This window comes from Ranitomeya variabilis, chromosome 5, assembly GCF_051348905.1.
Source record: "Ranitomeya variabilis isolate aRanVar5 chromosome 5, aRanVar5.hap1, whole genome shotgun sequence".
Lineage (NCBI taxonomy): Eukaryota > Metazoa > Chordata > Amphibia > Anura > Dendrobatidae > Ranitomeya > Ranitomeya variabilis.
In genome coordinates this window covers 31256682-31283997 of record NC_135236.1, presented here as the reverse complement: position 1 = coordinate 31283997, position 27316 = coordinate 31256682, and the positions used below count along the sequence as shown (strand labels likewise).

The window sequence follows — 27316 nt, the reverse complement described above, 5'->3', positions numbered from 1 at the left end:
GACTTGGTGCTGCTTCCATAGGAAACTGTGTGAGGGACAATATGAAGTGTAGGAGCTCTGAGGACAGGAACTGTCCTTAGGAACATTGTGGTACCTGCTTCGTTGTCCCTTCAACACAGAGGTGTACAACAGGGTGGGCGCCTTCATTGGCTGGTCTCGACTGGCCGGTCTCTCTTATTCAGAATGTGCCTATGGAACATTCGGAGACCTTGGTGGTCGGGACTGCTGCACCTTATTTCTAGTTAGCGCAGTGGTTAGGTATCACATGTGGAACGCAAGGTGCTTAGTATTGACTCAACGGAAAATCCTCCCAGTGGATGATGTGTTTAGGAACATACTCGGTGACCTGGTGAAGGTGCCCTCTCTGGAGTTTGAGAGACTGAGCACACGTAGATCCACTCTTCTCTGGAGGGGCTTTTCTTTTAGTGTGTCCTAGTCTGGTCATCTCCTTTCCTGGTGGTGGGCTGCTGCTGGCACTGTAGATGTTTGCTTTTGTTGGATCAGTATAGAGTGATGTAGGGCTGCAGATGCTGAACTTGGGCTTTGTGGTTATTGTAGTGTTTTTTTCTGTATATATTGTATATAGGGATATAGATTTGGGTGTAGGTGTTAGGTTGGGTGGTGGGAAAAGGGGGGGAGGTGGTTTCATCTTGTGGGACTATGGGACATTGGGGTGTTTGAGGAAAAAACTAGCACTGCCTGATTTGGCCTATGGACGTTGGACATAGACTGAGGCATGAGACGCAGGACCAGCTCTCAGGTCAGTGCGGGGGTTGGGAATGGTGGGCTTGAGTGTGGGGTGGTGGTTAGCTTAATATTGTATATACAGTGGGGAAAAAAAGTATTTAGTCAGCCACCGATTGTGCAAGTTCTCCCGCTTAAAAAGATGAGAGAGGCCTGTGATTGACATCATAGGTAGACCACAACTATGAGAGTCAAAATGAAAAATCAAATCCAGAAAATCACCTTGTCTGATTTGGCAAGATTTATTTTGCAAATTATGGTGGAAATAAGTATTTGGTCATTAACAAAAGTTCATCTCAATATTTTGTTATATATCCTTTATTGGCAATGACAGACGTCAAACGTTTCCTGTAAATCTTCACAAGGTTGCCACACACTGTTGGTGGTATGTTGGCCCATTCCTCCTTGCAGATCTCCTCTAGAGCAGTGATGTTTTGGGCCTATCGCTGGGCAACATGGACTTTCAACTCCCTCCAAAGGTTTTCTATGGGGTTGAGATCTGGAGACTGGCTAGGCCACTCCAGGACCGTCATATGCTTCTTACGATGCCACTCCTTCGTTGCCCTGGCGGTGTGCTTGGGATCATTATCATGCTGAAAGACCCATCCACGTTTCTTCTTCAATGTCCTTGTTGATGGAAGGAGGTTTGAACTCAAAATCTCATGATACATGGCTCCATTCATTCTTTCATGTACATGGATAAGACATCCTGGATCCTTTGCAGAGAAACAGCCCCAAAGCATGATGTTGCGGATACTGAGCATCTTCGCTACATAAATTGACATGCTGCGGTCTAGAAAGATGAGCCACATGTCCGTCTCCGCGGATGATCCGCAGGCGTCGGTGCACGCATAGTGGAGATGGGATTTCTTGAAATTCATCCACTATGCTGTAACATCTGGACCCTGTGGGTTGGACACAGCAGATGTATTCAGCATCCAACCTGCAGCGTTTACTGACCGTGGGAACATACCCTTAGGCAGACATAATATTTACCACTGTTCAGTGCTGATTGACCACGTGCAGAACACACCGTAAGGGGATGTAAATAACTGTGTAGTGCTTGGCATCTTCCAAACCCCATTTTTGTGCTTGGGCATTACAGCCTGGGACATATAATCACCCCCTTTTCTTCAGCAGCTGGTACTCTCTTATGATACATATATTTGCTGGGGGCATGGTTATATTTATGGCGACTTTTTTTTTTATAATTCTCTATACATATTAATATACATTTTTTGGATGTAATATACAGCTTTAACAGAAAACAAAGTTTATTTCATGTGATTCAATACAGCAATATTTTTATAAAGCTTTTTATACCACTCTGTATACCGTTATGTACCCGTCATTTTGTTTTAATTGTTATTATATGTAATAAAGATCATGTATTGTGATTTAAAAAAAAACAAAGCTCTCCATTTTTAATAGGGTTATTCAGTAATCAGTTAGGAGATACTGTATATTTTTGGCCTAATTTTCGGATATTTTCTGGAATAATAGTGATGCATTGTGTGTATTACATAGGAGCAGTAATGGTGACACCGAGCTCACCTTGCTGATATCTGAGGTGTCAAGAAATCTTACTTCTGCAGTGGAAAAAATCTTCCCAACGTTATTCACTGTAGGAAGAGAGAACATGGCTTTTAGAAGCTGCGCAAGAAGACCATGGAAACAGCGCCCCACCTGTCCATGGGTTGTGTCAGGTATTGCAGCCCGGATGCATGACGTTGAAACCCGAAGTTTCCATCCACTCTATAAAAAGACACATCTGCAGGTTTTTCTCAATATCTGACATGAAATCAGAATAACCTTTCCAGCTTTAGGTCAATTAGGATTACCATAATTATTAATATTTGCCAAATGCCAGAATAATGAGAGAGAGAATGTTTAAAGCCTTTTTATTACTTACTGCAAAGTTTACATACATTTCATTAGCATTTGGTGCCATTGCCCTTAAACTGAATGACTTGGGTGAAACGTTTGGTATCTCCTTCCACAAGCTTCTCACAATAGTTGGTCAGAAACAAAACTGGTGTAACTATCCAGGTCCGTAGGTCGTCTTGCTCGCACCTTTGCCCATATATTTTTAATAGAATTGAGATCACGGCTTTGTGATGGCCACTCCAGGACATTGACTTTGTTATCCTTAAGCCACTTTGTTGCCACTTTGGCAGTATGCTTCGGGTCTTTGTCCATTTGGAAGACCATTTCCACCCAAACTTTAACTTCCTGGCTGATGTTGCTTCAGCATTGCCATATAATCTTGCCATATAATCTTCTGTTCTCACAATGCCATCTAATTTCTGAAGTGCATCAGTCCCTCCTGCAGTAAAACAACACCACAACATGATGCTGCCACCACCGTGTTTCACAGTTGGGATGGTGTTCTTAGGCTTCCAAGCTTCTCCCTTTTTCCTCCAAACCTAATGATGGTCATTATGCCCAAAAAGTTCAATTATAGTTTCATCAGACCACAGGACATTGTCATGATATGTACTTTTACCCTGTCCTGTATTTGAATAATATGCCATTTGATGTATGTAACTGTTCTCTGGTTTCTATTAGCAGTAATTTATGTATGTTCTTGTGCTGGGAGTCACCTGTAACAATGTCTCCTTCCCCCAATACTTGCAGCCCTAAGCTTTAATGTAATTAAGCTTTGTCAACTAGTGAAGGAATAGCCATTCTTCCTCACAGCAGGTGGCTAGTCAAATGTACATACTACGTAGACTAAGCGGAGCCGACCAGAATAGAATCTTCTGGTGGACACAACCATTGAATAGAAGGTGTGACCCCTAGCCCCTTCATGGGCGGATCCCAGGAGCTCAGACAAGCCATTCTTATTTTTGAGATCAGATGTGAGTTGATCTTTGAAGGAGGAGTGGGGATTCTTAGCTGAGGCAAGACTCCATGTCCATCTGACTGCGGAAGCGAACGGGGCGAGACGTGAGCTGAGGACATATCTCGTCGTTCGTGGGATTGTTTTGGGATCCCTTGGACTCGTGTGGACTATTGTTTTGTTAGCTGGCACAAGGATTATCGGGAGGTGCCCCCGAACCTGTTCCGTTGGACTAATTGTGGACTCTGTAGATCTACCTGCATGTGTTGTTCCAGCGTTCTTGATAATAAATCTGTGGAATCATCCCCTGGCCTGTTGTCCCTTCTTGCTCTGCCGTACACCCCGTCACAAACTGGTGGCAAGCAGCGGGATCAGAGCAGAAGGAATGGAGGACAATGGCCCAACATCGGGAACCAGCACCACAGAGTACAAGAACTGGACTTTGGGGAGCCTACAATCAAAGGCCCGTGAAGTAGGAGTCCGTTTTAAAGGACTCTCCAAGGAGCAGCTAATTGAGGCTTTGGAAGGAGTTCGCCTGCAAGATAACACTGAGGAAGGATCCTCACAGCAAATGGAGGAAAGACTGCAGCCGGAGGTAAATACCCAAAAAAGTCAGTGGGTTGTGTGGTACGAGGAGGAGTTGGCATTGCTCGGAGAAGAGGCCACCCTAAACGATAAGAGAGAGGCCATTCACAGAGCTCAGGAGAGGGAGGCCATTCACAGAGCCGAGGAGAGGGAGGCCATTCACAGAGCTGAGGACAGAGCTCAGGAGATGGCATTGCTGGAGAGGCAGATCGCTTTGGAAACAGCTAGAAGCTCCAGACAGACTGTAACCCCAGCACCCACCATGAGGGAACTCCCCAGAGTGTCCCGCAAAGACTTCAAGCCGTTTAATGAGGCTGCAGGCGACATTTAGGGCTTCTTCCAGGACTTTGAGCATCATTGTCGATTAATGGAAGTCCTGGACAGGGAGTGAGTCCGACATCTTGTGGGGCTCTTAGAGGGTCGAGCTGCCAAAGCCTATAGAGCTATGGACCCTCGGGGGAACCGTAAGTATGCGGAGATTAAACAGACTATTCTAGAACATTATGCTGTGACGCCAGACACTTACAGGACTCAGTTCCGTACTTTAGCTTGTGATGGGGAAGTGTCTTTTAAGATATATGCTCATAGACTCAAACAAATATGTCATCGCTGGCTGGAGGCAGAGGAGGCCTTAACCTGGGAGACCTTCCTCCAGGTTATCCTAAAAGAGCAGTTTTACTTCAAGTGCCCTGCTGAGATCCGGGAATGGGTGCGTGAGAGGAGACCAGCGACAGTGGAAGAAGCTGCATCTCTCGCTGATGAGGCTCTCACCATCAAGCCTCAGTGGAGGGTTCTGTTGGAGGATGGAGAGAGGCCTACCAGCTCCACATCATCGGTGGCCCCCAGTTCTTCTGTCCCCATTGTTCCCTGTTCCTCTAAGCCACCACCTCATGCTGATACCCGTGTAAATGTGCCTCCAGTTGCTTCTACTGTATTTTCTGGAATACGACGAGGAGAGTAAGTAGCAGAGCGCAGGTGTTATGGTTGTGGGCATCCGGGGCATCTGCAGGCCTCATGCCCAGCCAGCCCATGGAGGAGTCGTCCTCAAACCCCTACAGCACCTTTAGGTGGGAGCCGGCCTCCAGGTTCCCTTACCCCTCGCCCAAGAGGACGCCTTGGATGGAGTGAGACCCAGCACAGATGCTATCGATGTGGGCAGCCGGGGCATCTGCAAGCCTCCTGCCCAGCTGTTCAAATGAGGATTGATCCTGTACCCAGTCATATTATTAATTATGTACAGCCAAGTGCCATGGAGGAAGACGTCTCGCCACTACGTGAGGACTGGCCTAGTGCCTCACCCACCCATGTTGCACCACTAGGAGTTTATGGTGTGCGACCTGCAGCTATGACGACTTCTGCTCATCGAGGTAAGCACTTGCAGGAGGTCGTGCTGGGTGGACAGAGACTTATTAGATTTTGTGACTCAGGGGCTTTCCTCACACTGGCTGATCCCCAAGTGGTTCGGCCTTAGGCAATTCATAGAGGACCTGGGATTGTCATTAAACTGGCTGGTGGGCAATGGAGGACTATTCCCACAGCCACTGTGGATCTGAACTTTGGTTTTGAGGTCAGGCGATGTGTGGTTGGGGTGATGGGTGGTCTGCCTGCAGATGTTCTCCTTGGCAATGATGTGGGAGAGCTACGATGCCAATTCGTGGCTGCATGAAGCCACATGTAAGTTACGCTCTGCCTGTGTGTACTTAACCAGCGACCTGTAGAGGTCCCTAGTACGTACACAAATTGGGAGGGGAAGGGATTGTCATGATATGTACTTTTACCCTGTCCTGTATTTGAATAATATGCCATTTGATGTATGTAACTGTTCTCTGGTTTCTATTAGCAGTAATTTATGTATGTTCTTGTGCTGGGAGTCACCGGTAACAATGTCTCCTTCCCCCAATACTTGCAGCCCTAAGCTTTAATGTAATTAAGCTTTGTCAACTAGTGAAGGAATAGCCATTCTTCCTCACAGCAGGTGGCTAGTCAAATGTACATACTACGTAGACTAAGCGGAGCCGACCAGAATAGAATCTTCTGGTGGACACAACCATTGAATAGAAGGTGTGACCCCTAGCCCCTTCATGGGTGGATCCCAGGAGCTCAGACAAGCCATTCTTATTTTTGAGATCAGATGTGAGTTGATCCTTGAAGGAGGAGTGGGGATTCTTAGCTGAGGCAAGACCCATGTCCATCTGTGACTGTGGAAGCGAACGGGGCAAGACTTGAGCTGAGGACATATCTCGTCGTTCGTGGGATTGTTTTGGGATCCCTTGGACTCGTGTGGACTATTGTTTTGTTAGCTGGCACAAGGATTATCGGGAGGTGCCCCCGAACCTGTTCCGTTGGACTAATTGTGGACTCTGTAGATCTACCTGCATGTGTTGTTCCAGCATTCTTGATAATAAATCTGTGGAATCATCCCCTGGCCTGTTGTCCCTTCTTGCTCTGCCGTACACCCCGTCACAGACATGTCTCCAAAAATTATGGTCTTTGTTCCTGTGTGCATTTGCAAAGATGAATCTTGCTTTCTTATGTTTCCTTTGGAGTAATGGCTTCTTCGTGGCAGAGCGGCCTTTCAGCCCATGTTGATACAGCACTCATTTCACTGTGGATATTGACACAATATTAACAGCTTCCACAATCATCTTCACAAGGCCTTTTGCTTTTGTCCTTGGGTTGATATGCACATGTCGGACCAAAGCACATTCATCTCTGGGACACAGAACCCATCTCCTTCCTGAGCAGTATGATGGCTGGACATTCCCGTCTTGTTTGTACTTGCGTATAATTGTTTGTACAGATGAACGAGACACCTTCAGGTATCTTGAAATTGTACCCAAGGATGAGCCCGACTTGTGCAAGTCCACAATTCTCTTACTGATATCTTCGCTGATTTCTTCAGACTTTCCCATGATGCTATATAAAGAAGCAGTACCTTTCAGGTGTGCATTAGAATACATCCACAAGTGTGTCGCTAATTAACTCAGATGTTGCCAAAAAATCTATCAGAAGCTTCCAAACACATGACATCATCATATGTGCACTCCAGAATTGTTTAAAGGCAAACTAATCTTAGTGTATGTATATGTTTGACTTTGCAGTAAGTAATAAAAATGCCGTAAAACATTCTCTCATTGTTCTGGCATTTGGCAAATATTAATAATTATGGTAATCCTAACTGACCTAAAACGGGAAAGGTTTATTCTGATTTCATAAAACTGATGGGTCCCTGACCTCCCTGTCCAAATGTGAACACTTACCGAAGGCCAATGTCTGTATGCCTGGGTGAATGTGGACACCTCTGTTCAGCAAAGCCTACATATGAGTTGGCCGGGACCAAGTGTGATGAGATGCAATTAAAAACCACATGGTGATGGGAGGAGTTCTCAGTCATTCAGCTAACATAGAAATGACAGAAAAAAGATTCGCACATCCAATTGCTATTCATATTTCATGTATTTCATATTAGACATGCTTTGGCACGATAGAGTGCAACCTTTTTTGTATATTGTATACGGAGGTGGCTGCTCCTGGTATGCACCTATTCACACTAGTTTGGATGTGCGAGTCTTTTTTCTGTCATTACTATTCTGATTTCATGTCAGATATCACAGGCCAACAAAAAACAACTTTTTTTATGTTTCTTTGATGAAAATAGGCAAATATTACTAATTTTGGGTCGAGAAACTCAAATATACCCACAGAATTGTTTAATTAGCTCTCGTTTTTTAGATACACGCCATGGAAGTATGTGCTGTAGGTAGCGAGAAGAATTCATTACAAGAGTATAAATTGCACAGTACAGTACACATATTTAGTATCGCCGCGTCCGTAACGACCCAACCTATAAAACTGTCCCACTAGTTAACCCCTTCAGTAAACACCGTAAGAAAAAAAAAAAAAAAACGAGGCAAAAAACAACGCTTTATTACCATACCGCCGAACAAAAAGTGGAATAACACGCGATCAAAAAGATGGATATAAATAACCATGGTACCGCTGAAAACGTCATCTTGTCCCGCAAAAAACAAGCCGCCATATAGCATCATCAGCAAAAAAATAAAAAAGTTATAGTCCTCAGAATAAAGCGATGCCAAAATAATTATTTTTTCTATAAAATAGTTTTTATCGTATAAAAGCGCCAAAACATTAAAAAATGATATAAATGAGGTATCGCTGTAATCGTACTGACCCGACGAATAAAACTGCTTTATCAATTTTACCAAACGCAGAACGGTATAAAGAAATTCATGAATAGCTGGTTTTTGGTTATTCTGCCTCACAAAAAACGGAATAAAAAGTGATAAAAAATGGTCACGTGTCCGAAAATGTTACCAATAAAAACGTCAACTCGTCCCGCAAAAAACAAGACCTCACATGACTCTGTGGACCAAAATGTGGAAAAATTATAGGTCTCAAAATGCCACGTATATAAGTGCCACGTATTTAAGTGCCACGTATAAGTGCCACGTATTTAAGTGCCACGTATAAGCAAAGTAATGATGGTAAGCAGTCTTCACAAGTGGAGTAATTGGTCTTCTTTGGTTGGCAAATGTCACATAACCACACACGTAACAAAAATTGTTAACAATATTTGCACATTTACGAGGCATTTTCAAAGTGTAAATTCTCTCCACAAAATTACTGCAACAAGAGAAAGAGACTTCAATTAGTACAAACTATGCAGACACAATTTATAAAATGGCTGACATTGGTTCAACAGGTCTGTAATCAGGTTTACCAATACACATTTGTTGAAAATTCAAAATTTCCCTATTTTCCTGCATAATAATCTTAAATGACCTGTATCTCAGCAACAAGAGCTAATAATGATTTTTAAGTAACATATTCGTTTTTAGGATGCTAAAATTATTACAAACCAGCTATTTTCATTTCAGAAACATTTTCACTGTTGGCCAGTGTATTGAGTAAAACATAAAGATGTGTCTTTTTATATTGTGGATGGAAACTTTTGGTTTCACCTGTATACTGTTGGGCTGCATTATATACCCTATCACTGATGCCAAAGTGTGGGAGAAATTTCCACAGTGGTGCGAGAACGTTCTGTGGATAGAGCAGTCAGGAGTGGGGTCTGTGGGGGGTTTATAGTCTCAATGGAAGGGACATAGGATTTTCGCCCCATATTTTATAAGGTTGCACTTCCAGACCCTACCTAGAACTCCAATATCCAAGTCCTTCAAGGCTTTCTCCACCTTTGGATAAATCTCTGATCCTCCCGTGAAGTCCAGCTGGATGATCTTGGTTTTTCGTCCAGTCTCTTTTTCTATGGATAGAAGAAATATAGGAGAATTGAGTGAAGTCGCTCGGCATTGGATCCTTTAAAGGGGTTGCCACATCTCGGAAATTCATGGCAACTCTTGTAAATATCTGATACATGCAGGTCCCACATCTATCCTGACATGGGGTCCCACCGTGTGCTTGTAGGGGTGGAGAGGTGGCCGCATGTGACCGTCCGAGTACTCACCATTGCGCCAACTGTTGGAAGAAGTCATCCATCTTGTATCTACTGTGGATATTGACTTGGTATCGTGGGAGGGAACTTTTTGCCACTTACCGATCTCTGATGCCACTTTCTGTAGCTTCTCCATAGACCGACTGATGAGGACGACATCCAAACCCCTCCTGGCCAACTACAGAGAAGAGTCAGAATTTTGAGACCCCTATAAGCTGTGGATAGACTGGCTGACCTCGGGCTACTGACCTCCAGCGCGTAGGACTTCCCGATTCCATCAGTTGCTCCAGTCACCACTGTGGGAGGAATGAAGGCTCCATTGTTACATGTGATACATTGTTTTACTTCTTTACTGATATCATCGTCTGTGCTTAATATCAATGAATGGAAACTCTGTGATCGAGTCACATACTGGTACCAGGATATGGCCGCCCTACATACCAGGGAATGTTTGGGTTCTCCGCCCTTGGATAGATGTTATAGTTGGGGGTCTCGCGTGACAGCTGTGACTGTTCAGTGCAGACACGAGACAGACAGAACAGGCATTATCCTAACTAACCAGAAGGGGGCGCCTAGGACCAGATCTGATACATTATTCGTGTGTGGGATTGTGTGGACTGTCACAATGAGGACCACTGGGGACAAAATAGGGGCATGCTCTGTCTGGCACTGAGGACATAATAGGGGCATGCTCTGTCTGGCACTGAGGACATAATAGGGGCATGCTCTGTCTGGCACTGAGGACATAATAGGGGCATGCTCTGTCTGGTACTGGGGACATAATAGGGGCATGCTCTGTCTGGTACTGGGGACATAATAGGGGCATGCTCTGTCTGGTACTGGGGACATAATAGGGGCATGCTCTGTCTGGTACTAGTACTGGGGACATAATAAGGGCATGCTCTGTCTGGTACTGGTACTGGGGACATAATAGGGGCATGCTCTGTCTGGTACTGGGGACATAATAGGGGCATGCTCTGTCTGATACTGGTACTGGGGACATAATAGGAGCATGCTCTGTCTGGTACTAGTACTGGGGACATAATAAGGGCATGCTCTGTCTGGTACTGGTACTGGGGACATAATAGGGGCATGCTCTGTCTGGTACTGGGGACATAATAGGGGCATGCTCTGTCTGATACTGGTACTGGGGACATAATAGGGGCATGCTCTGTCTGGTACTAGTACTGGGGACATAATAAGGGCATGCTCTGTCTGGTACTGGTACTGGGGACATAATAGGGGCATGCTCTGTCTGGTACTGGGGACATAATAGGGGCATGCTCTGTCTGGTACTAGTACTGGGGACATAATAGGGGCATGCTCTGTCTGATACTGGTACTGGGCACATAATAGGGGCATGATCTGTCTGGTACTGGGGACATAATAGGGGCATGCTCTGTCTGGTACTGGGGACATAATAGGGGCATGCTCTGTCTGGTACTGGTACTGGGGACATAATAGGGGCATGCTCTGTCTGGTACTGGGCACATAATAGGGGCATGCTCTGTCTGGTACTGGGGACATAATAGGGGCATGCTCTGTCTGGTACTGGGGACATAATAGGGGCATGCTCTGTCTGGTACTGGGGACATAATAGGGGCATGCTCTGTCTGGTACTAGTACTGGGGACATAATAAGGGCATGCTCTGTCTGGTACTGGTACTGGGGACATAATAGGGGCATGCTCTGTCTGGTACTGGGGACATAATAGGGGCATGCTCTGTCTGATACTGGTACTGGGGACATAATAGGAGCATGCTCTGTCTGGTACTAGTACTGGGGACATAATAAGGGCATGCTCTGTCTGATACTGGTACTGGGCACATAATAGGAGCATGCTCTGTCTGGTACTAGTACTGGGGACATAATAGGGGCATGCTCTGTCTGATACTGGTACTGGGCACATAATAGGAGCATGCTCTGTCTGGTACTAGTACTGGGGACATAATAGGGGCATGCTCTGTCTGATACTGGTACTGGGCACATAATAGGAGCATGCTCTGTCTGGTACTAGTACTGGGGACATAATAGGGGCATGCTCTGTCTGGCACTGAGGACATAATAGGGGCATGCTCTGTCTGGCACTGAGGACATAATAGGGGCATGCTCTGTCTGGCACTGAGGACATAATAGGGGCATGCTCTGTCTGGTACTGGGGACATAATAGGGGCATGCTCTGTCTGGTACTGGGGACATAATAGGGGCATGCTCTGTCTGGTACTGGGGACATAATAGGGGCATGCTCTGTCTGGTACTGGGGACATAATAGGGGCATGCTCTGTCTGATACTGGTACTGGGGACATAATAGGAGCATGCTCTGTCTGGTACTAGTACTGGGGACATAATAAGGGCATGCTCTGTCTGATACTGGTACTGGGCACATAATAGGAGCATGCTCTGTCTGGTACTAGTACTGGGGACATAATAGGGGCATGCTCTGTCTGATACTGGTACTGGGCACATAATAGGAGCATGCTCTGTCTGGTACTAGTACTGGGGACATAATAGGGGCATGCTCTGTCTGATACTGGTACTGGGGACATAATAGGGGCATGCTCTGTCAGGTACTGGGGACATAATAGGGGCATGCTCTGTCTGGTACTAGTACTGGGGACATAATAAGGGCATGCTCTGTCTGATACTGGTACTGGGGACATAATAGGGGCATGCTCTGTCAGGTACTGGGGACATAATAGGGGCATGCTCTGTCTGGTACTAGTACTGGGGACATAATAAGGGCATGCTCTGTCTGATACTGGTACTGGGGACATAATAGGGGCATGCTCTGTCAGGTACTGGGGACATAATAGGGGCATGCTCTGTCTGATACTGGTACTGGGGACATAATAGGGGCATGCTCTGTCTGGTACTGGGGACATAATAGGGGCATGCTCTGTCTGGTACTGGTGACATAATAGGGGCATGCTCTGTCTGGTACTGGGGACATAATAGGGGCATGCTCTGTCTGGTACTGGGGACATAATAGGGGCATGCTCTGTCTGGTACTGGGGACATAATAGGGGCATGCTCTGTCTGGTACTGGTACTGGTGACATAATAGGGGCATGCTCTGTCTGGTACTGGGGACATAATAGGGGCATGCTCTGTCTGGTACTGGTGACATAATAGGGGCATGCTCTGTCTGGTACTGGGGACATAATAGGGGCATGCTCTGTCTGGTACTGGGGACATAATAGGGGCATGCTCTGTCTGGTACTGGGGACATAATAGGGGCATGCTCTGTCTGGTACTGGTACTGGGGACATAATAGGGGCATGCTCTGTCTGGTACTGGGGACATAATAGGGGCATGCTCTGTCTGGTACTGGGGACATAATAGGGGCATGCTCTGTCTGGTACTGGTACTGGGGACATAATAGGGGCATGCTCTGTCTGGTACTGGGGACATAATAGGGGCATGCTCTGTCTGGTACTGGTGACATAATAGGGGCATGCTCTGTCTGGTACTGGGGACATAATAGGGGCATGCTCTGTCTGGTACTGGGGACATAATAGGGGCATGCTCTGTCTGGTACTGGTACTGGTGACATAATAGGGGCATGCTCTGTCCATGCCCCATCCGATCCATGAGATTACCTTGACCTTGGTGGATGGGCTCACATTTTTTGGCCAAATTTTGTGCTAAGCATCTCATGTGTTTTTCATATATTTCACAAGCCATTATGATATTCACATTTCATGTATCGCACATTCATTTGCTTTAGTACAATTGAGTGCAACCATTTATCTATTTGCTATGTGTTATTTTCTGAAGAGACCAGTGATGAGTGAGTGTACTCGTTGCTCGGGTTTTCCCGAGCACGCTGAGGTGATCTCTGAGTATTTGTTAGTGTTCGGAGATTTAGTTTTCATCGAATCAGCTGAATGATTTACAGCTACTACCCAGCCTGAGTACATGTGGGGGTTGCCTGGTTGCTAGGGAATCCCCACATGTAATCAATCTGGCTAGTAGCTGTAAATCATTCAGCTGCCGCGATGAAAACTAAATCTCCGCGCACTAACAAATACCGCAGAGACCACCCGAGCGTGCTCGGGAAAACCCGAGCAACGAGTATACTCGCTCATCACTAGAAGAGGCGAGTAATGGCTGGAAGAAGTGATGGCGGTCTACACTGGATGAAGATGGAAGACTTCAACTACAGACGTCACCGGTGAGTCAGTGTGTTACTTGTACACTTACACTGTATACTGTGCACAGAGCTCCAGTATATAATGTCACTGGTGATCACTGCATTACCTGTACACTATACACTATATACAGAGCTCCTATATATAATATCACTGGTGATCACTGTATTACCCATACACTATACACTATATACAGAGCTCCTGTGTATAATATCACTGGTGATTACTGTATTACCTGTACAATTACACTATATACAGAGCTCCTGTGTATAATGTCACTGATCACTGTATTATATGTACACTGACACTATATACAGAGCTCATGTGTATAATGTCACTGGTGATCACTGTATTACCTGTACAGACACTATATACAGAGCTCTTGTGTAAACTGTCAATGGTGATCACTGTATTACCTGTACACTGTAGACTATGTACAGAGCTCCTATGTATAATGTCACTGGTGATCACTGTATTACCTGTACACTAACACTATATACAGAGCTCCTGTGTATGATGTCACTGGTGATCACTGTATTACCTGTACACTGACACTATATACAGAGCTCCTGTGTATATGTGTATAATGTCACTGATCACTGTATTACCTATACTTTATACACAGAGCTCATGTGTATAATGGCACTGGTGATCACTGTATTATCTGTACATTGACACTATATACGGAGCTACAGTGTATAATGTCACTGGTGATCACTGTTTTATATGTACACTGACACTATATACAGAGCTCCTATGTATGATGTCACTGGTGATCACTGTATTACCTGTACACTATACACTACATACAGAGCTCCTGTGTATAATGTCACTGGTGATCACTGTATTACCTTTACACTATATACAGAGTTCCTGTGTATGTCACCGGTGATCACTGTATTACCTGTACACTATACACTATATACAGAGCTCCTAAGTATAATGTCATTGGTGATCACTGTATTACCTGTACACTGACACTATATACAGAGCTCCTGTGTATAATGTCACTGGTGATCCCTGTATTACCTGTACACTGACACTATATACAGAGCGACTGTGTATAATGTCACTGGTGATCACTCTATTACCTGAACACTGACACTATATACAGAACTCCTATGTATAATGTCACTGGTGATCACTATATTACCTTTACACTATATACAGAGTTCCTGTGTATGTCGCCGGTGATCACTGTATTACCTGTACACTATACACTATATACAGAGCTCCTGTGTATAATGTCATTGGTGATCAGTGTATTACCTGTACACTATATATACAGAGCTCCTGTGTATAATGTCACTGGTGATCCCTGTATTACCTGTACACTGACACTATATACAGAGCTCCTATGTATGATGTCAGTGGTGATCACTGTATTACCTGTACACTGACACTATATACAGAGCTCATGTGTATAATGTCACTGGTGATCACTGTATTACTGTACACTGACACTATATACAGAGCTCCTGTGTATGATGTCACTGGTGACCACTGTATTACCTGTACACTATATACAGAGCTCATGTGTATAATGTCACTGGTGATCACTGTATTATATGTACACTGACACTATATGCAAAGCTCTTGTGTATAATGTCACTGGTGATCACTGTATTACCTGTACACTATACAATATATACAGAGCTTCTGTGTGATATGTCACTGGTGATCACTATTACCTGTACACTGACACTATATACAGAGCTCATGTGTATAATGTCACTGGTGATCACTGTATTACCTGTACACTGACACTATATATGGAGCTCATGTGTATAATGTCACTGGTGATCACTGTATTATATGTACACTGACACTATATACAGAGCTCCTGTGTATGATGTCACTGGTCATCACTGTATTACCTGTACACTATACACTATATACAGAGCTCATGTGTATAATGTCACTGGTGATCACTGTATTATATGTACACTGACACTATATACATAGCTCCTGTGTTTAATGTCACCGGTGATACCTGTATTACCTGTACACTGACACTATATACAGTGTGTATATACAGGTCAAGGTGTAGTAGTGTATATACAGGATCTGGGCTGTGTATATATACAGGATACAATGTAGTAATATATGACTGGATCTGAGCTATATGTATATACAGGTCATGGTGTATTAGTGTATATGCAGGTCACGGTGTAGTAGTGTATATACAGGTCACGGTGTAGTAGTGTGTAGACAGGTCACGGTGTAGTAGTGTATATTCAGGCCATGGTGTATTAGTGTATATGCAGGTCACGGTGTAGTAGTGTATATACAGGTCACGGTGTAGTAGTGTAAATACAGGTCACGGTGTATTAGTGTATATGCAGCTCACAGTGTAGTAGTGTATATACAGGTCACGGTGTAGTGTGTGTATTCAGGCCATGGTGTATTAATGTATATGCAGTCACAGTGTAGTAAATACAGGTCACAGTGTAGTAGTTTACGGTATATACAGGTCTAGGTGTAGTGGTGTGTATACCCGATCTGTGTTGTTTGTATATACTGGTCATGGTGTAGTAGTGTATATGCAGGTCACAGTGTAGTAGTGTATAATCAGGCCATGGTATATTAGTGTATATGCAGGTCACGGTGTAGTAGTGTATATGCAGGTCATGGTGTAGTAGTGTATATGCTATGCAGGTCATGGTGTAGTAGTGTGTATGCCCGATCTGTGTTGTTTGAATATAGAGATCACGGTGTAGTAGTGTATATACCCGATCTGTGTTGTTTGTATATAGAGATCACGGTGTAGTAGTGTATATGCAGGTCATGGTGTAGTAGTGTATATGCAGGCCATGGTATATTAGTGTATATACAGGTCTAGGTGTAGTAGTGTGTATACCCGATCTGTGTTGTTTGAATATACAGGTCACGGTGTAGTAGTGTATATAGAGATCACGGTGTAGTAGTGTATATAGAGATCACGGTGTAGTAGTGGGTATAGAGATCACGGTGTAGTAGTGAATATAGAGATCACGGTGTAGTAGTGTATATAGAGATCACGGTGTAGTAGTGTATATAGAGGTCACGGTGTAGTAGTGTATATAGAGATCACGGTGTAGTAGTGTATATAGAGGTCACGGTGTAGTAATGTATATAGAGATCACGGTGTAGTAGTGTATATACAGGTCACGGTGTAGTAATGTATATAGAGATCACGGTGTAGTAGTGTATATAGAGGTCACGGTGTAGTAATGTATATAGAGATCACGGTGTAGTAGTGTATATAGAGGTCACGGTGTAGTAATGTATATACAGGTCACGGTGTAGTAGTGTATATAGAGATCACGGTGTAGTAGTGTATATAGAGATCACGGTGTAGTAGTGTATATAGAGATCACGGTGTAGTAGTGTATATAGAGATCACGGTGTAGTAGTGTATATAGAGATCACGGTGTAGTAGTGTATATAGAGATCACGGTGTAGTAGTGTATATAGAGATCACGGTGTAGTAGTGTATATAGAGATCACGGTGTAGTAGTGTATATAGAGATCACGGTGTAGTAGTGTATATAGAGATCACGGTGTAGTAATGTATATAGAGGTCACGGTGTAGTAGTGTATATAGAGGTCACGGTGTAGTAGTGTATATAGAGGTCACGGTGTAGTAGTGTATATAGAGGTCACGGTGTAGTAGTGTATATAGAGGTCACGGTGTAGTAGTGTATATAGAGGTCACGGTGTAGTAGTGTATATAGAGATCACGGTGTAGTAGTGTATATAGAGATCACGGTGTAGTAATGTATATAGAGGTCACGGTGTAGTAGTGGGTATACTGGGGTGACATGTGGGTCACTGATAGCCTATCTGTACCCCGTCCCTCTTACCTGCCCATCCACCATACTTCTTGATGTCTGTCTTCCACCGCTCGGACAGTATGTGGTTTTTTGCCCCGACCAGCAGTGTCCAGAGCAGTTTTAGGGTGAGATATGACAGGGCGAGGAGCCCCAGCAGGTTCAGCCATGAGTAGAATGTGGACTCCTCCATGTGTCCTCTCGCCTGGTCTCCTGTGCTGATCCTATGTGCCTGCACGTCCTCCCGTCCCTTTTCTATGTGGTAGTAAATGATTACTGACAACACCCTTCTGTTTTCACACTATAATATAACGTCCGGGAAAGTTTTACACGGTATTGGCCTCTCACCCATATAATGGGTCGGCTACACCTACGGGAACAGGCAGGAGATATATGATATATGATATCCTCGCTCCACCTATGTTAGTTTTTTGATATTACATCTTGGCTTGGGATCACATGGGAGACTTCTATTAGATTGCTGCAAAAGCTACAGCCCTTTTTGAATGGCAGAGTCTTTTGCTGTTTCCTCTCTCTATCCTGCTTGTCAGTCCTCACTGCTGTTCTAGAATTCTACTCATGATCATCGACCCGTTTTTCTTTGTTCAGGTGACTGCTTCACTCCGCAAAGCGTGTAGTCCATGTGTCCGAGTGCAGCAGCGGTAGGTGTAGGTCAGACACGGAAGCAGCTTTGTTACTAGTCACCTCTATGGCACATTAATCCTCTCTCTAGGACATTGAAGGGTAATTACTAGAAATGCAAAAGTTACCATTGGAGGCTGATCCAGAGGCAGGACAGGGGGGGAGGTGTGCTGTACTATTGTGTAATGAAGAAGTCTCTAGGGGCCAAAGACCAGAGGTGCAAATCTAACCCTCACAAACCCCATATTACTCACTACGCTCCAGAAAACTGGCTATATGGCGGTCTCTACAAGAACACAGCCGTCTCAGAACATATCACTACACTGTAATCCAGCTTTCCCAGCACCATCACCGAACTGCAACTAAGTCATCCACGGTATTGGCACCTGGGAAAAAGCAGTACAGTTACCGCTGTTCCCAGGCGCCGGGCGCTGAAGGCCTCTCCCATCATTGTCAGCTTGTCTCTCTGAGATCAGCGTTACCAGGCGACAATGATGGGAGTTGTGTTCAGCACCCGCTGTGTACATCGTGTATAAAATAAATAATTGGAAAAAAATGGCGCTAGGTCCCTCGTAATTTTTTGAACCAGCAGAGGTAAAGCCGACTGCTGGGGGATGATGTTACTATTCTGGGAATGGGCCCATAAACATAAATGTTCCTATGATTGTGAAGAACGTGAAAGATCCACACCTCACCAACCCTCCTGACGTCAATATTACTTCAGCGGGGTAACATGGTAGGGTCTCACCACTTGTACCATCGTGATGTTCGGCACCCCCTGGGGACACGTAAAAATGGATCGAGCGTTGTCTCGGAATGGATCACCATAGAGCGCTGTCTCAGTATGGATCATCAGAGAGCGTTGTCTTAGAATGGATCATCAGAGAGCGTTGTCTCAGAATGGATCATCAGAGAGCATTGTCTTAGAATGGATCATCAGAGAGCATTGTCTCAGAATGGATCAACAGAGAGCATTGTCTCAGAATGGATCAACAGAGAGCATTGTCTCAGAATGGATCATCAGAGAGCATTGTCTTAGAATGGATCATCAGAGAGCGTTGTCTTAGAATGGATCATCAGAGAGTGTTGTCTTAGAATGGATCATCAGAGAGTGTTGTCTTAGAATGGATCATCAGAGAGCGTTGTCTTAGAATGGAACATCACAGAGCGTTGTCTTAGAATGGATCATCAAAGAGCGTTGTCTCAGAATGGATCCTCAGAGAGCGTTGTCTTAGAATGGATCATCACAGAGCGTTGTCTCAGAATGGTTCATCAGAGCGTTGTCTTAGAATGGATCATCAGATAGCGTTGTCTTAGAATGGATCATCAGATAGCATTGTCTTAGAATGGATCCTCAGAGAGCGTTGTCTTAGAATGGATCATCAAAGTGCGTTGTCTTAGAATGGATCCTCAGAGAGCGTTGTCTTAGAAAGGATCATCAGATAGAGTTGTCTCAGAATGGATCATCAGATAGTGTTGTCTCAGAATGGATCATCAGAGCGTTGTCTCGGAATGGATCATCAGATAGTGTTGTCTCAGAATGGATCATCAGATAGTGTTGTCTCAGAATGGATCATCAGATAGTGTTGTCTCAGAATGGATCATCAGATAGTGTTGTCTCAGAATGGATCATCAGAGCGTTGTCTCGGAATGGATCATCAGATAGTGTTGTCTCAGAATGGATCGTCAGAGCGTTGTCTTAGAATGGATCATCAAAGTGCGTTGTCTTAGAATGGATCATCAAAGTGCGTTGTCTTAGAATGGATCATCAGAGAGTGTCGTCTCAGAATGGATCACCGTAGAGTGTTGTCTCAGAATGGATCATCAGAGAGCGTTGTCTCAGAATGGATCGTCAGAGAGCATTGTCTCAGAATGGATCGTCAGAGAGCGTTGTTTTAGAATGGATTATCAGAGAGCATTGTCTCAGAATGGATCGTCAGAGAGCGTTGTTTTAGAATGAATCATTCATCACAGAGCACTGTCTCAGAATGGATCATCAGAGAGCACTGTCTCAGAATGGATCATCAGAAAGCGTTGTCTCAGAATGGATCATCAGAGAGCGTTGTCTCAGAATGGATCATCAGAGAGCGTTGTCTTAAAATGGATCTGCAGTGCCCCAGAGTCCTGGTCATTGCAGTAATGTCATTCTTCCACCAGGGGGAGTGATATTACGTCTGATGGCAATAAAGGAGATCTTACTACCAGGTATCACAAACCATACACCACACTTCACACTCCAGACCACCAGGGGGAGCCTTGCTCCTATCTACTAGGGCACTCCTCACAGTTGGGTAAAACTGGTGGGCTGGATAGAAAGTTAGAGAGAAGCTGACTGGGCTTTGCCCAGGCAAGACCTGTCAGGCAGACAGGGGAAGGAGGAACATCGAAGCTGCAGACAGAGGGTCCCTGTCAGGGGTGGGATCCTGACAGAGGCCTGGCGAGACAGAAAGCTACGGAGCTGCGCCTGCCCCACGTGCGGCAGCATCCTAAGAAAGGACACGAAGAGAATTGTATTGTAGAGGGTGAGAAACGAAGTCATAGCACAAGGAGATAATACCAGAAGGAGTTCTGCCCTGTAACAGGCTGCCTCCTTCTGAGGCGCGTAGCCGGTGGCCGGAACACCGAGGGAGCAACCGTCTCCAAGCCTTGCTTCAGAGATCGGCAGGACAGTCAATTCCAAGTTGGCTGCCCGACCTTAATACCTAGGGGACACGGTGGCAAATTGTGGGGGTCAGGGTGTCTCTAGGGTCACTATAAACAAGCCTCAGGCCATCAGTCATACGGGTTGTCCTATCCATACCATCTGGGGGACAGAGAGGAAGAAATAACATCTAGAACATCTACAAGAGTTGTGGGGACCTTACCGAGAAGCTCAGCAGGGAGGTACTACAACACACAGGCGCTAGAGGAAGGCTACCGATTTCCACTTGGTTAAGGGGACTCTGGATTTGCCTTAGGACCGGCCGGACTCTGCATACCCTGTGGTCTGTACCCTGGACTGTGGATGCTGAAGTCTTCAGTAAAAGGTAAAGAGACTGCAACCTTGTGTCCTTGTTATTCACTGCGCCTTACATCATCCACCATCACCATCTACACTCTGGGAAGCCCTGGGGATACACCTAACCTGTGGGAAAGTATACCATCTTGCTGCCATAACATCACCCCAGTGGACCCCTAAGCAGCATCGGTCACCCTGACCAAATACCAAAGGTGGCGTCACGAACTACCCTTTTAAAGACCTTTCCCAAAACCATAAAAACTCACTCTTCCTTTTATTGGACGTCCCTCAATGGGCCACGGACCGGGTCGGGCCACCGTGACTTCCCCGCAGAACACCGAAGGACCCGATGCCGAGTACCCCATTGCCTTTAACGTGGGGGCGCTCCAGATCATCAGATAGCGTTGTCTTAGAATGGATAATCAGAGAGCGTTGTCTTAGAATGGATCATCAGAGAGCGTTGTCTTAGAATGGATCATCAGAGAGCGTTGTCTTAGAATGGATAATCAGAGAGTGTTGTCTCAGAATGGATCATCATCAGAGAGCGTTGTCTTAGAATAGATCATCAGAGCACTGTCTAAGAATGGATCATCAGAGCGCACTGTCTCAGAATGGATCATCAGAGAGCGTTGTCTCAGAATGGATCATCACTGAAATTAAATCCTGCTTTTAGCATTGATTATAAACCATTACTGAATGGCCGCCCAGCATTAACAGCACTCTCAGAAGGCATCACCCTGAGCTTTAACCCAGCTGTAAGTCTCAGAACCTAATCCCTGAGCTTTACCCAGCTGTACCGTTACACTAAACGATTTACCAACGATCACGACCAGCGATATGACCTGGCCGTGATCGTTGTAAGTCGTTGTGTGGTTGCTGGGGAGCTGTCACAGACAGCTCTCTCCAGCGACCAACGATCAGGGGAACGACTTCGGCATCGTTGAAACTGTCTTCAACGATGCCGAAGTCCCCCTGCAGCACCCGGGTAACCAGGGTAAACATCGGGTTACTAAGTGCAGGGCCGCGCTTTGTAACCCGATATTTACCCTGGTTACCATTGTAAAAGTAAAAAAAAAAAACAGTACATACTCACATTCTGATGTCTGTCACGTCCCCCGCCGTCAGCTTCCCGCACTGACTGTGTCAGCGCCGGCCGTAAAGTAGAGCACAGCGGTGATGTCACCGAAGGTGGCCATCGAAGGTGAGTATATGACTATTTTTTATTTTAATTCTTTTTTTTTTTACCAATTATATGGTGCCCAGTCCATGGAGGAGAGTCTCCTCTCCTCCACCCTGGGTACCAACCGCACATAATCTGCTTACTTCCCGCATGGTGTGCACAGCCCCGTGCGGGAAGTAAGCAGATCAATGCACTCCTAGGTGTGCGGAATCCCTGCAATTCCGCAATTTTAATAAACATGTTGCTTTTTTTTTTGCGATGCGATTTTTTTCGCGGAAAAAAATGCAACATTTGCACAAAAAACGTGGAATACCCTGAAAATAATAGGAGGCATATGTACGCGTTTTTTTCGGGTTTTTATCACGTTTTTATAGCGAAAAAACGCGAAAAAAACGTGAAAAATCCTGAACGTGTGCACATGGCCTAAGTGTCCAAGTTTTCAGATTTTCTTACAGCGCAATCTGCTCCAGCAGTGACCCAGAACCTGGTGGTGTGAACATGGCTTAGTTTTTTTTGCCTTTTTCTGTACAAGTAAGAGCTGCTTAGGTAAAGTAGATGGTAATGGATCTTATTTTCCATCAGGACATGGTGGTACTTGAGACCCATTTGTCTCCATTTCTGACAAATGCAATTTTGACCTTTTTATTGCTCCCACCTTTGAGCTAGTGGAGAATAGTAATGGCCACTAAGTCTTAAAGATGTAGGAGATCAGCAAAAAGATCTGATCCTCTGTTGCTGCCAGACTTGACTTCTGAGGTTGGAAACCTCGGCTTGACATCTCCTGCCTGTCTCTGTTACTTCTTCAGTCCACATCAAGGTCATCAGATACAGTATATATAAAGGTCTTGGAAGCTCTGGTAGACTTGACAAGGCCACCATAGCTCTACGTTTTATTTTAATAGGTCAATGTCATATATTTTATCAGTGGCAGAGCTCCGATCCTGCTGCATATAAACTTCTCTGCACTTCACTATATTACATATTCGGTGAACGCATCTTCGTTTCCCATCATGAATAGCGATAAGTGAGTGTACTCGGGTTTTCCGAGCATGCTCGGGTGTTCTCCAAGTATCTTGGGCGTGCCCATAGATTATGTTTGTGTCCCCGCAGCTGTATGATTTGCGGCTGTTAGACATCCTGAATACATGTGGAGATTCCCTAACAAACAGGCAATCACCTGTACACAGAGGTCGTGGTCGTGGTCCAGGTGAAACTGTGCCTGCTGTGGGAGCACAACAAACACACTTATCCACAAGACCTAGCTTCTGTTCCACTCTTCAGGGGTGCATGGGACACCACTGTTGAAGCCAGAACAGTGCGAGCAGGTTGTGGGTCGGATGGCAGATAATGCTTCCAGTCTGTTTCCCAGCACCACCCAGTCTTGCCTTCCACACGGGCCAATCTCATTAGCCAAGAGTCTGCACCACATAATCCTCACTCTGATCCTCCCTCCATGGCAATGCCCAGGAAACAAGTAATCCCACACCCGGACACTCCGAGGCCTCTCACCGTGCACGTTTCAAGAAGGATATGAGGAGATTGTGTGCAGTTATGCCCAAATATTTGAGCTGCCACAGTCAGAAGAAGCTGATAGTAACCAATGACAATTACTGTCTCAAGAGGTGGATATTGATGAGACACAGTTACTAACAAGTCATGTTAAGACAACAAGTCAGGAGGAAGAAAAGAGTGAGGGAGTGAAAGATGAGGTGGTGGATGATGGAGTCACTGACCCAACCTGGCAAGGTGGCATGCAGAGCGAGCACAACTGCGCAGAGGGGGAGCACCACAAACACCAGGAAAAGGCTGCAGGGCTGACAGAGGGAGACAGTGGTCAACTGTTTCCACATGTGGCCAGATGTCAAACCAAGGGTTAGATGTTCCCCAGTCTGACACCTTTTTACAGAATGTGAGGAAGACAATAAAATGGTCATTTGCAACCTGTGTCATACCACACTCAGCAGAGACCAGACCACTACCAGCCTGACCACCTTCAGCATGCTCAGGCACATAGCATTCAAGCACCTGACTAGGTGGGCAGAACGCCTGGGTCTGCAGATGACACCATTGCCTCTCCGCTGTGCTACATGTTTGCCGATCCCCTGTCCAGGATTCAGAGGCTGGTGCCTCATGTCCTGGACCTGTCATTGCACATATGCAACCAGTATCAGCAACCACGTCCGCGTCCTTGTCTGAGCACAGGGTTTAGCTGTCCCTACAACAAGCCTTGGAATGCAAGCGGAAACACACAGCCACCCATCCACATTGAAAGCAATGGGAAAGTACAAAAATGCAGAAAAAACGCTTTGTGAACTTAGGCTAAGTGGGTGGAGGAGGCTTTTTTATTTCCCTTTTTTATTTCCCGTATAGCCAAGTCGTTATACCGAAAAGAATGTTTCCTAATCTTTTCTCCTGTAAAATCCATTTTATCTTCGGTTTTGTATGTTTATTTTCTGGGAGTCAGAAATGCATCCAGGCATCTTCCCCCTGCTGTTCCCATTCCTTTGCAGAGCTATTTACATCCATTTCAGCAATTTCCCAGCGCCCAGACCCCCTTTTAGGTCTGCCAAAAAAATGATCGAGGTTCCCATTGAATTCAATTACGTTCATTGCATAAGTCGAGCACCCGAGCATTACGGAAAGCTTGTTACGAGTAACAAACATCCAGCATTTTAGTGCTCAACCATCACCAATGGCCATCTGTTCACTGAAGATGTATTAATGTGAAGACAAGTTGCAATGATGAGTTAATCACTGGAAATGCAGGAAATATGAAATCGGGAAAAATTGTCTTCCGGCCATCCATGATTTATTTATGAATTAGGGCACCGTTTATCGTGTCTTTTATTGGGTTGACATCGTATCAGAGGGGAATCTTGACAGAGGAGGGAGTTTGGACCTTTATCACCTTGGCCCTTTATCCTGTTGGCCCTTTATCACCTTGGCCCTTTATCACCTTGGCCCTTTATCACCTTGGTCCTTTACGTGACAATTGTTGCAACCTTCAAGAAATCATAGTGAGTCCGTATGTGCATTCACACATTTGTGTCTGTATCACCAATCAAATATTTTTTTTCTTAGGGTTAGGGTTAGTGTCATCCTAGTTTCTTCCATTTTACTTTTCTCATCCCTTTTTTTTGTCTCAGAAGCAGGTAGTGTGAATGCTTTTTTTAATCCACTGACTGTTCGTAAAGGATCAGTTAAAAATGGAGGAAATTCAGATGGAAATCAGCAAAGAAAAAAGAATCCTCAAAAAAGTGAACAAATAAACGGCAAAATGGAGTAACACTGAACGGAATACAAACAGTCTTCCTAAAGTCGTCAAACTGATTTTTAGAAGATTGATACAATGTGCTGAAAAACAGGAAAAACTCAATGTGAGGCAGAAACGGGAGAATGAAGCAGTTCCACTACTGTTTTATGTTTTTACAGCATTTAAAATTGTCCCATCACCACGTTTCCTCAGTTCAGTCCAATTGCGCCAAAACTTAGTTTGAGATATATATATATATATATATATATATATATATATATATATATATACATATATATATACATTACTGGTTATAAAAATTCCAAAAACTTTCACAAAAAAAAGCGTTAGTGCCAAAACCTTACTCTTTTTAACCAGGCTGGAGCTGTGTGAGGATTTGATGTTTTGCGTGCAGAACTGTAGTTTTTATTAGCACCATTTTGCAGTTTATATGATATTTTGATCATTTTTTTATTCTATTTTTTAGACCGGCGCACAAACCAAAAAAATGGCAATTCTGGAGTATCGGATTTTTTCTTATTTACCATTCTACATTTACCATGTGGACAAAATAATTTCATATTGGACTTTTACGGATGCCTGATGTAGCTTTTTTAATTTTTTTGATTAAGGAAAAGGTGAAAATTTAAACTAATGTATTTTTTCTAAAAAGAAAAAAAAAATTTTTGAACTACATTTGCCATATCTTTTTAGACCTTTTTTGCATTTTTATCCTTATTTTTATGCAAAATTCTAAAGTTTGATCTTCAAATGCTTTAAAGGATAGGAATATTTTTAAGCACTGAATGCCGAAAATGCAGGGTGTGGTAGGAATTGACCGAGGAACAAAACTATTATGCGTGCACTATGTGGCGGTATTCTTATGGTGTTCAGTTTAATCTTTTTGTATGATGGCAGCAATATTATCTGAGCCCCATAAATCACTGGCATTCAGGCTCAGTGTTGTTCGAGCGCTGTATGGCTCTGATATTACACAATAACACAATGTGATCACTACAAGAAATGTGAAGAATCCAGTCCTTCTAGAAATGAGTTAAATATAGAAAACTCGAGGCACGGTACACATAAACAAATCATGTAAAGGAGGGAACCACCATCACCACGAATGTGCACCAATAGGATATATAATGGACAAATCGGTAACTCAAACAGAAAACACCAAGAAAAACCCGAAACAAAGTCCGATGTAAAGCATATATAACAAAATTTATTAAAATATATGGTGATGTGGTAGAGTGGAAAAAATACCAGAAATAGGCACTACACCAGGAACATACAGACAGCAGTCATAAATAATAAGTATGGCCACAATGGAAATTCAACATATATATGCATATCTATGTATTATGCCATGAAGATGTAATTAGCAGAAATACCAGAAACTATATACATTAATAAAGTGCATGTGCATAATTAATAAGGTGTCAAGAAAACCTGATAGCAAAGACCAATGCTAAAACAAGTTAATCTATAACATTGCCTTCGTCAGGCATACGCCGAAACGCGCGTCGGGGCACGACACATCCTAGGGACTATCTCCTAATACAGCAGGTCAATACCAGGTGGCTTCTTCTTTTCATTTGTTTTTTCGTCAGTACATTGGTTTACATTACAC

The 27316-nt window shown here is 44.4% G+C and overlaps 1 protein-coding gene across 1 annotated transcript in view; it reads right to left on the bottom strand.

Moving 5' to 3' along the window:
- LOC143774238 (very-long-chain 3-oxoacyl-CoA reductase-like) overlaps nucleotides 1-17887 on the bottom strand; it is an 87805-nt gene extending 69918 nt beyond the window's left edge. The window contains exons 1-5 of the mRNA XM_077261626.1: nucleotides 17641-17887; nucleotides 9894-9940; nucleotides 9747-9822; nucleotides 9345-9455; nucleotides 2299-2366 (exon numbers count right to left, since the gene is read on the bottom strand). Coding sequence (XP_077117741.1) covers nucleotides 2299-2366; nucleotides 9345-9455; nucleotides 9747-9822; nucleotides 9894-9940; nucleotides 17641-17800 — 462 coding nt within the window. The 5' untranslated portion in view covers nucleotides 17801-17887. The remainder of the gene's footprint in view (nucleotides 1-2298; nucleotides 2367-9344; nucleotides 9456-9746; nucleotides 9823-9893; nucleotides 9941-17640) is intronic.
- Nucleotides 17888-27316: the final 9429 nt, after the last annotated feature.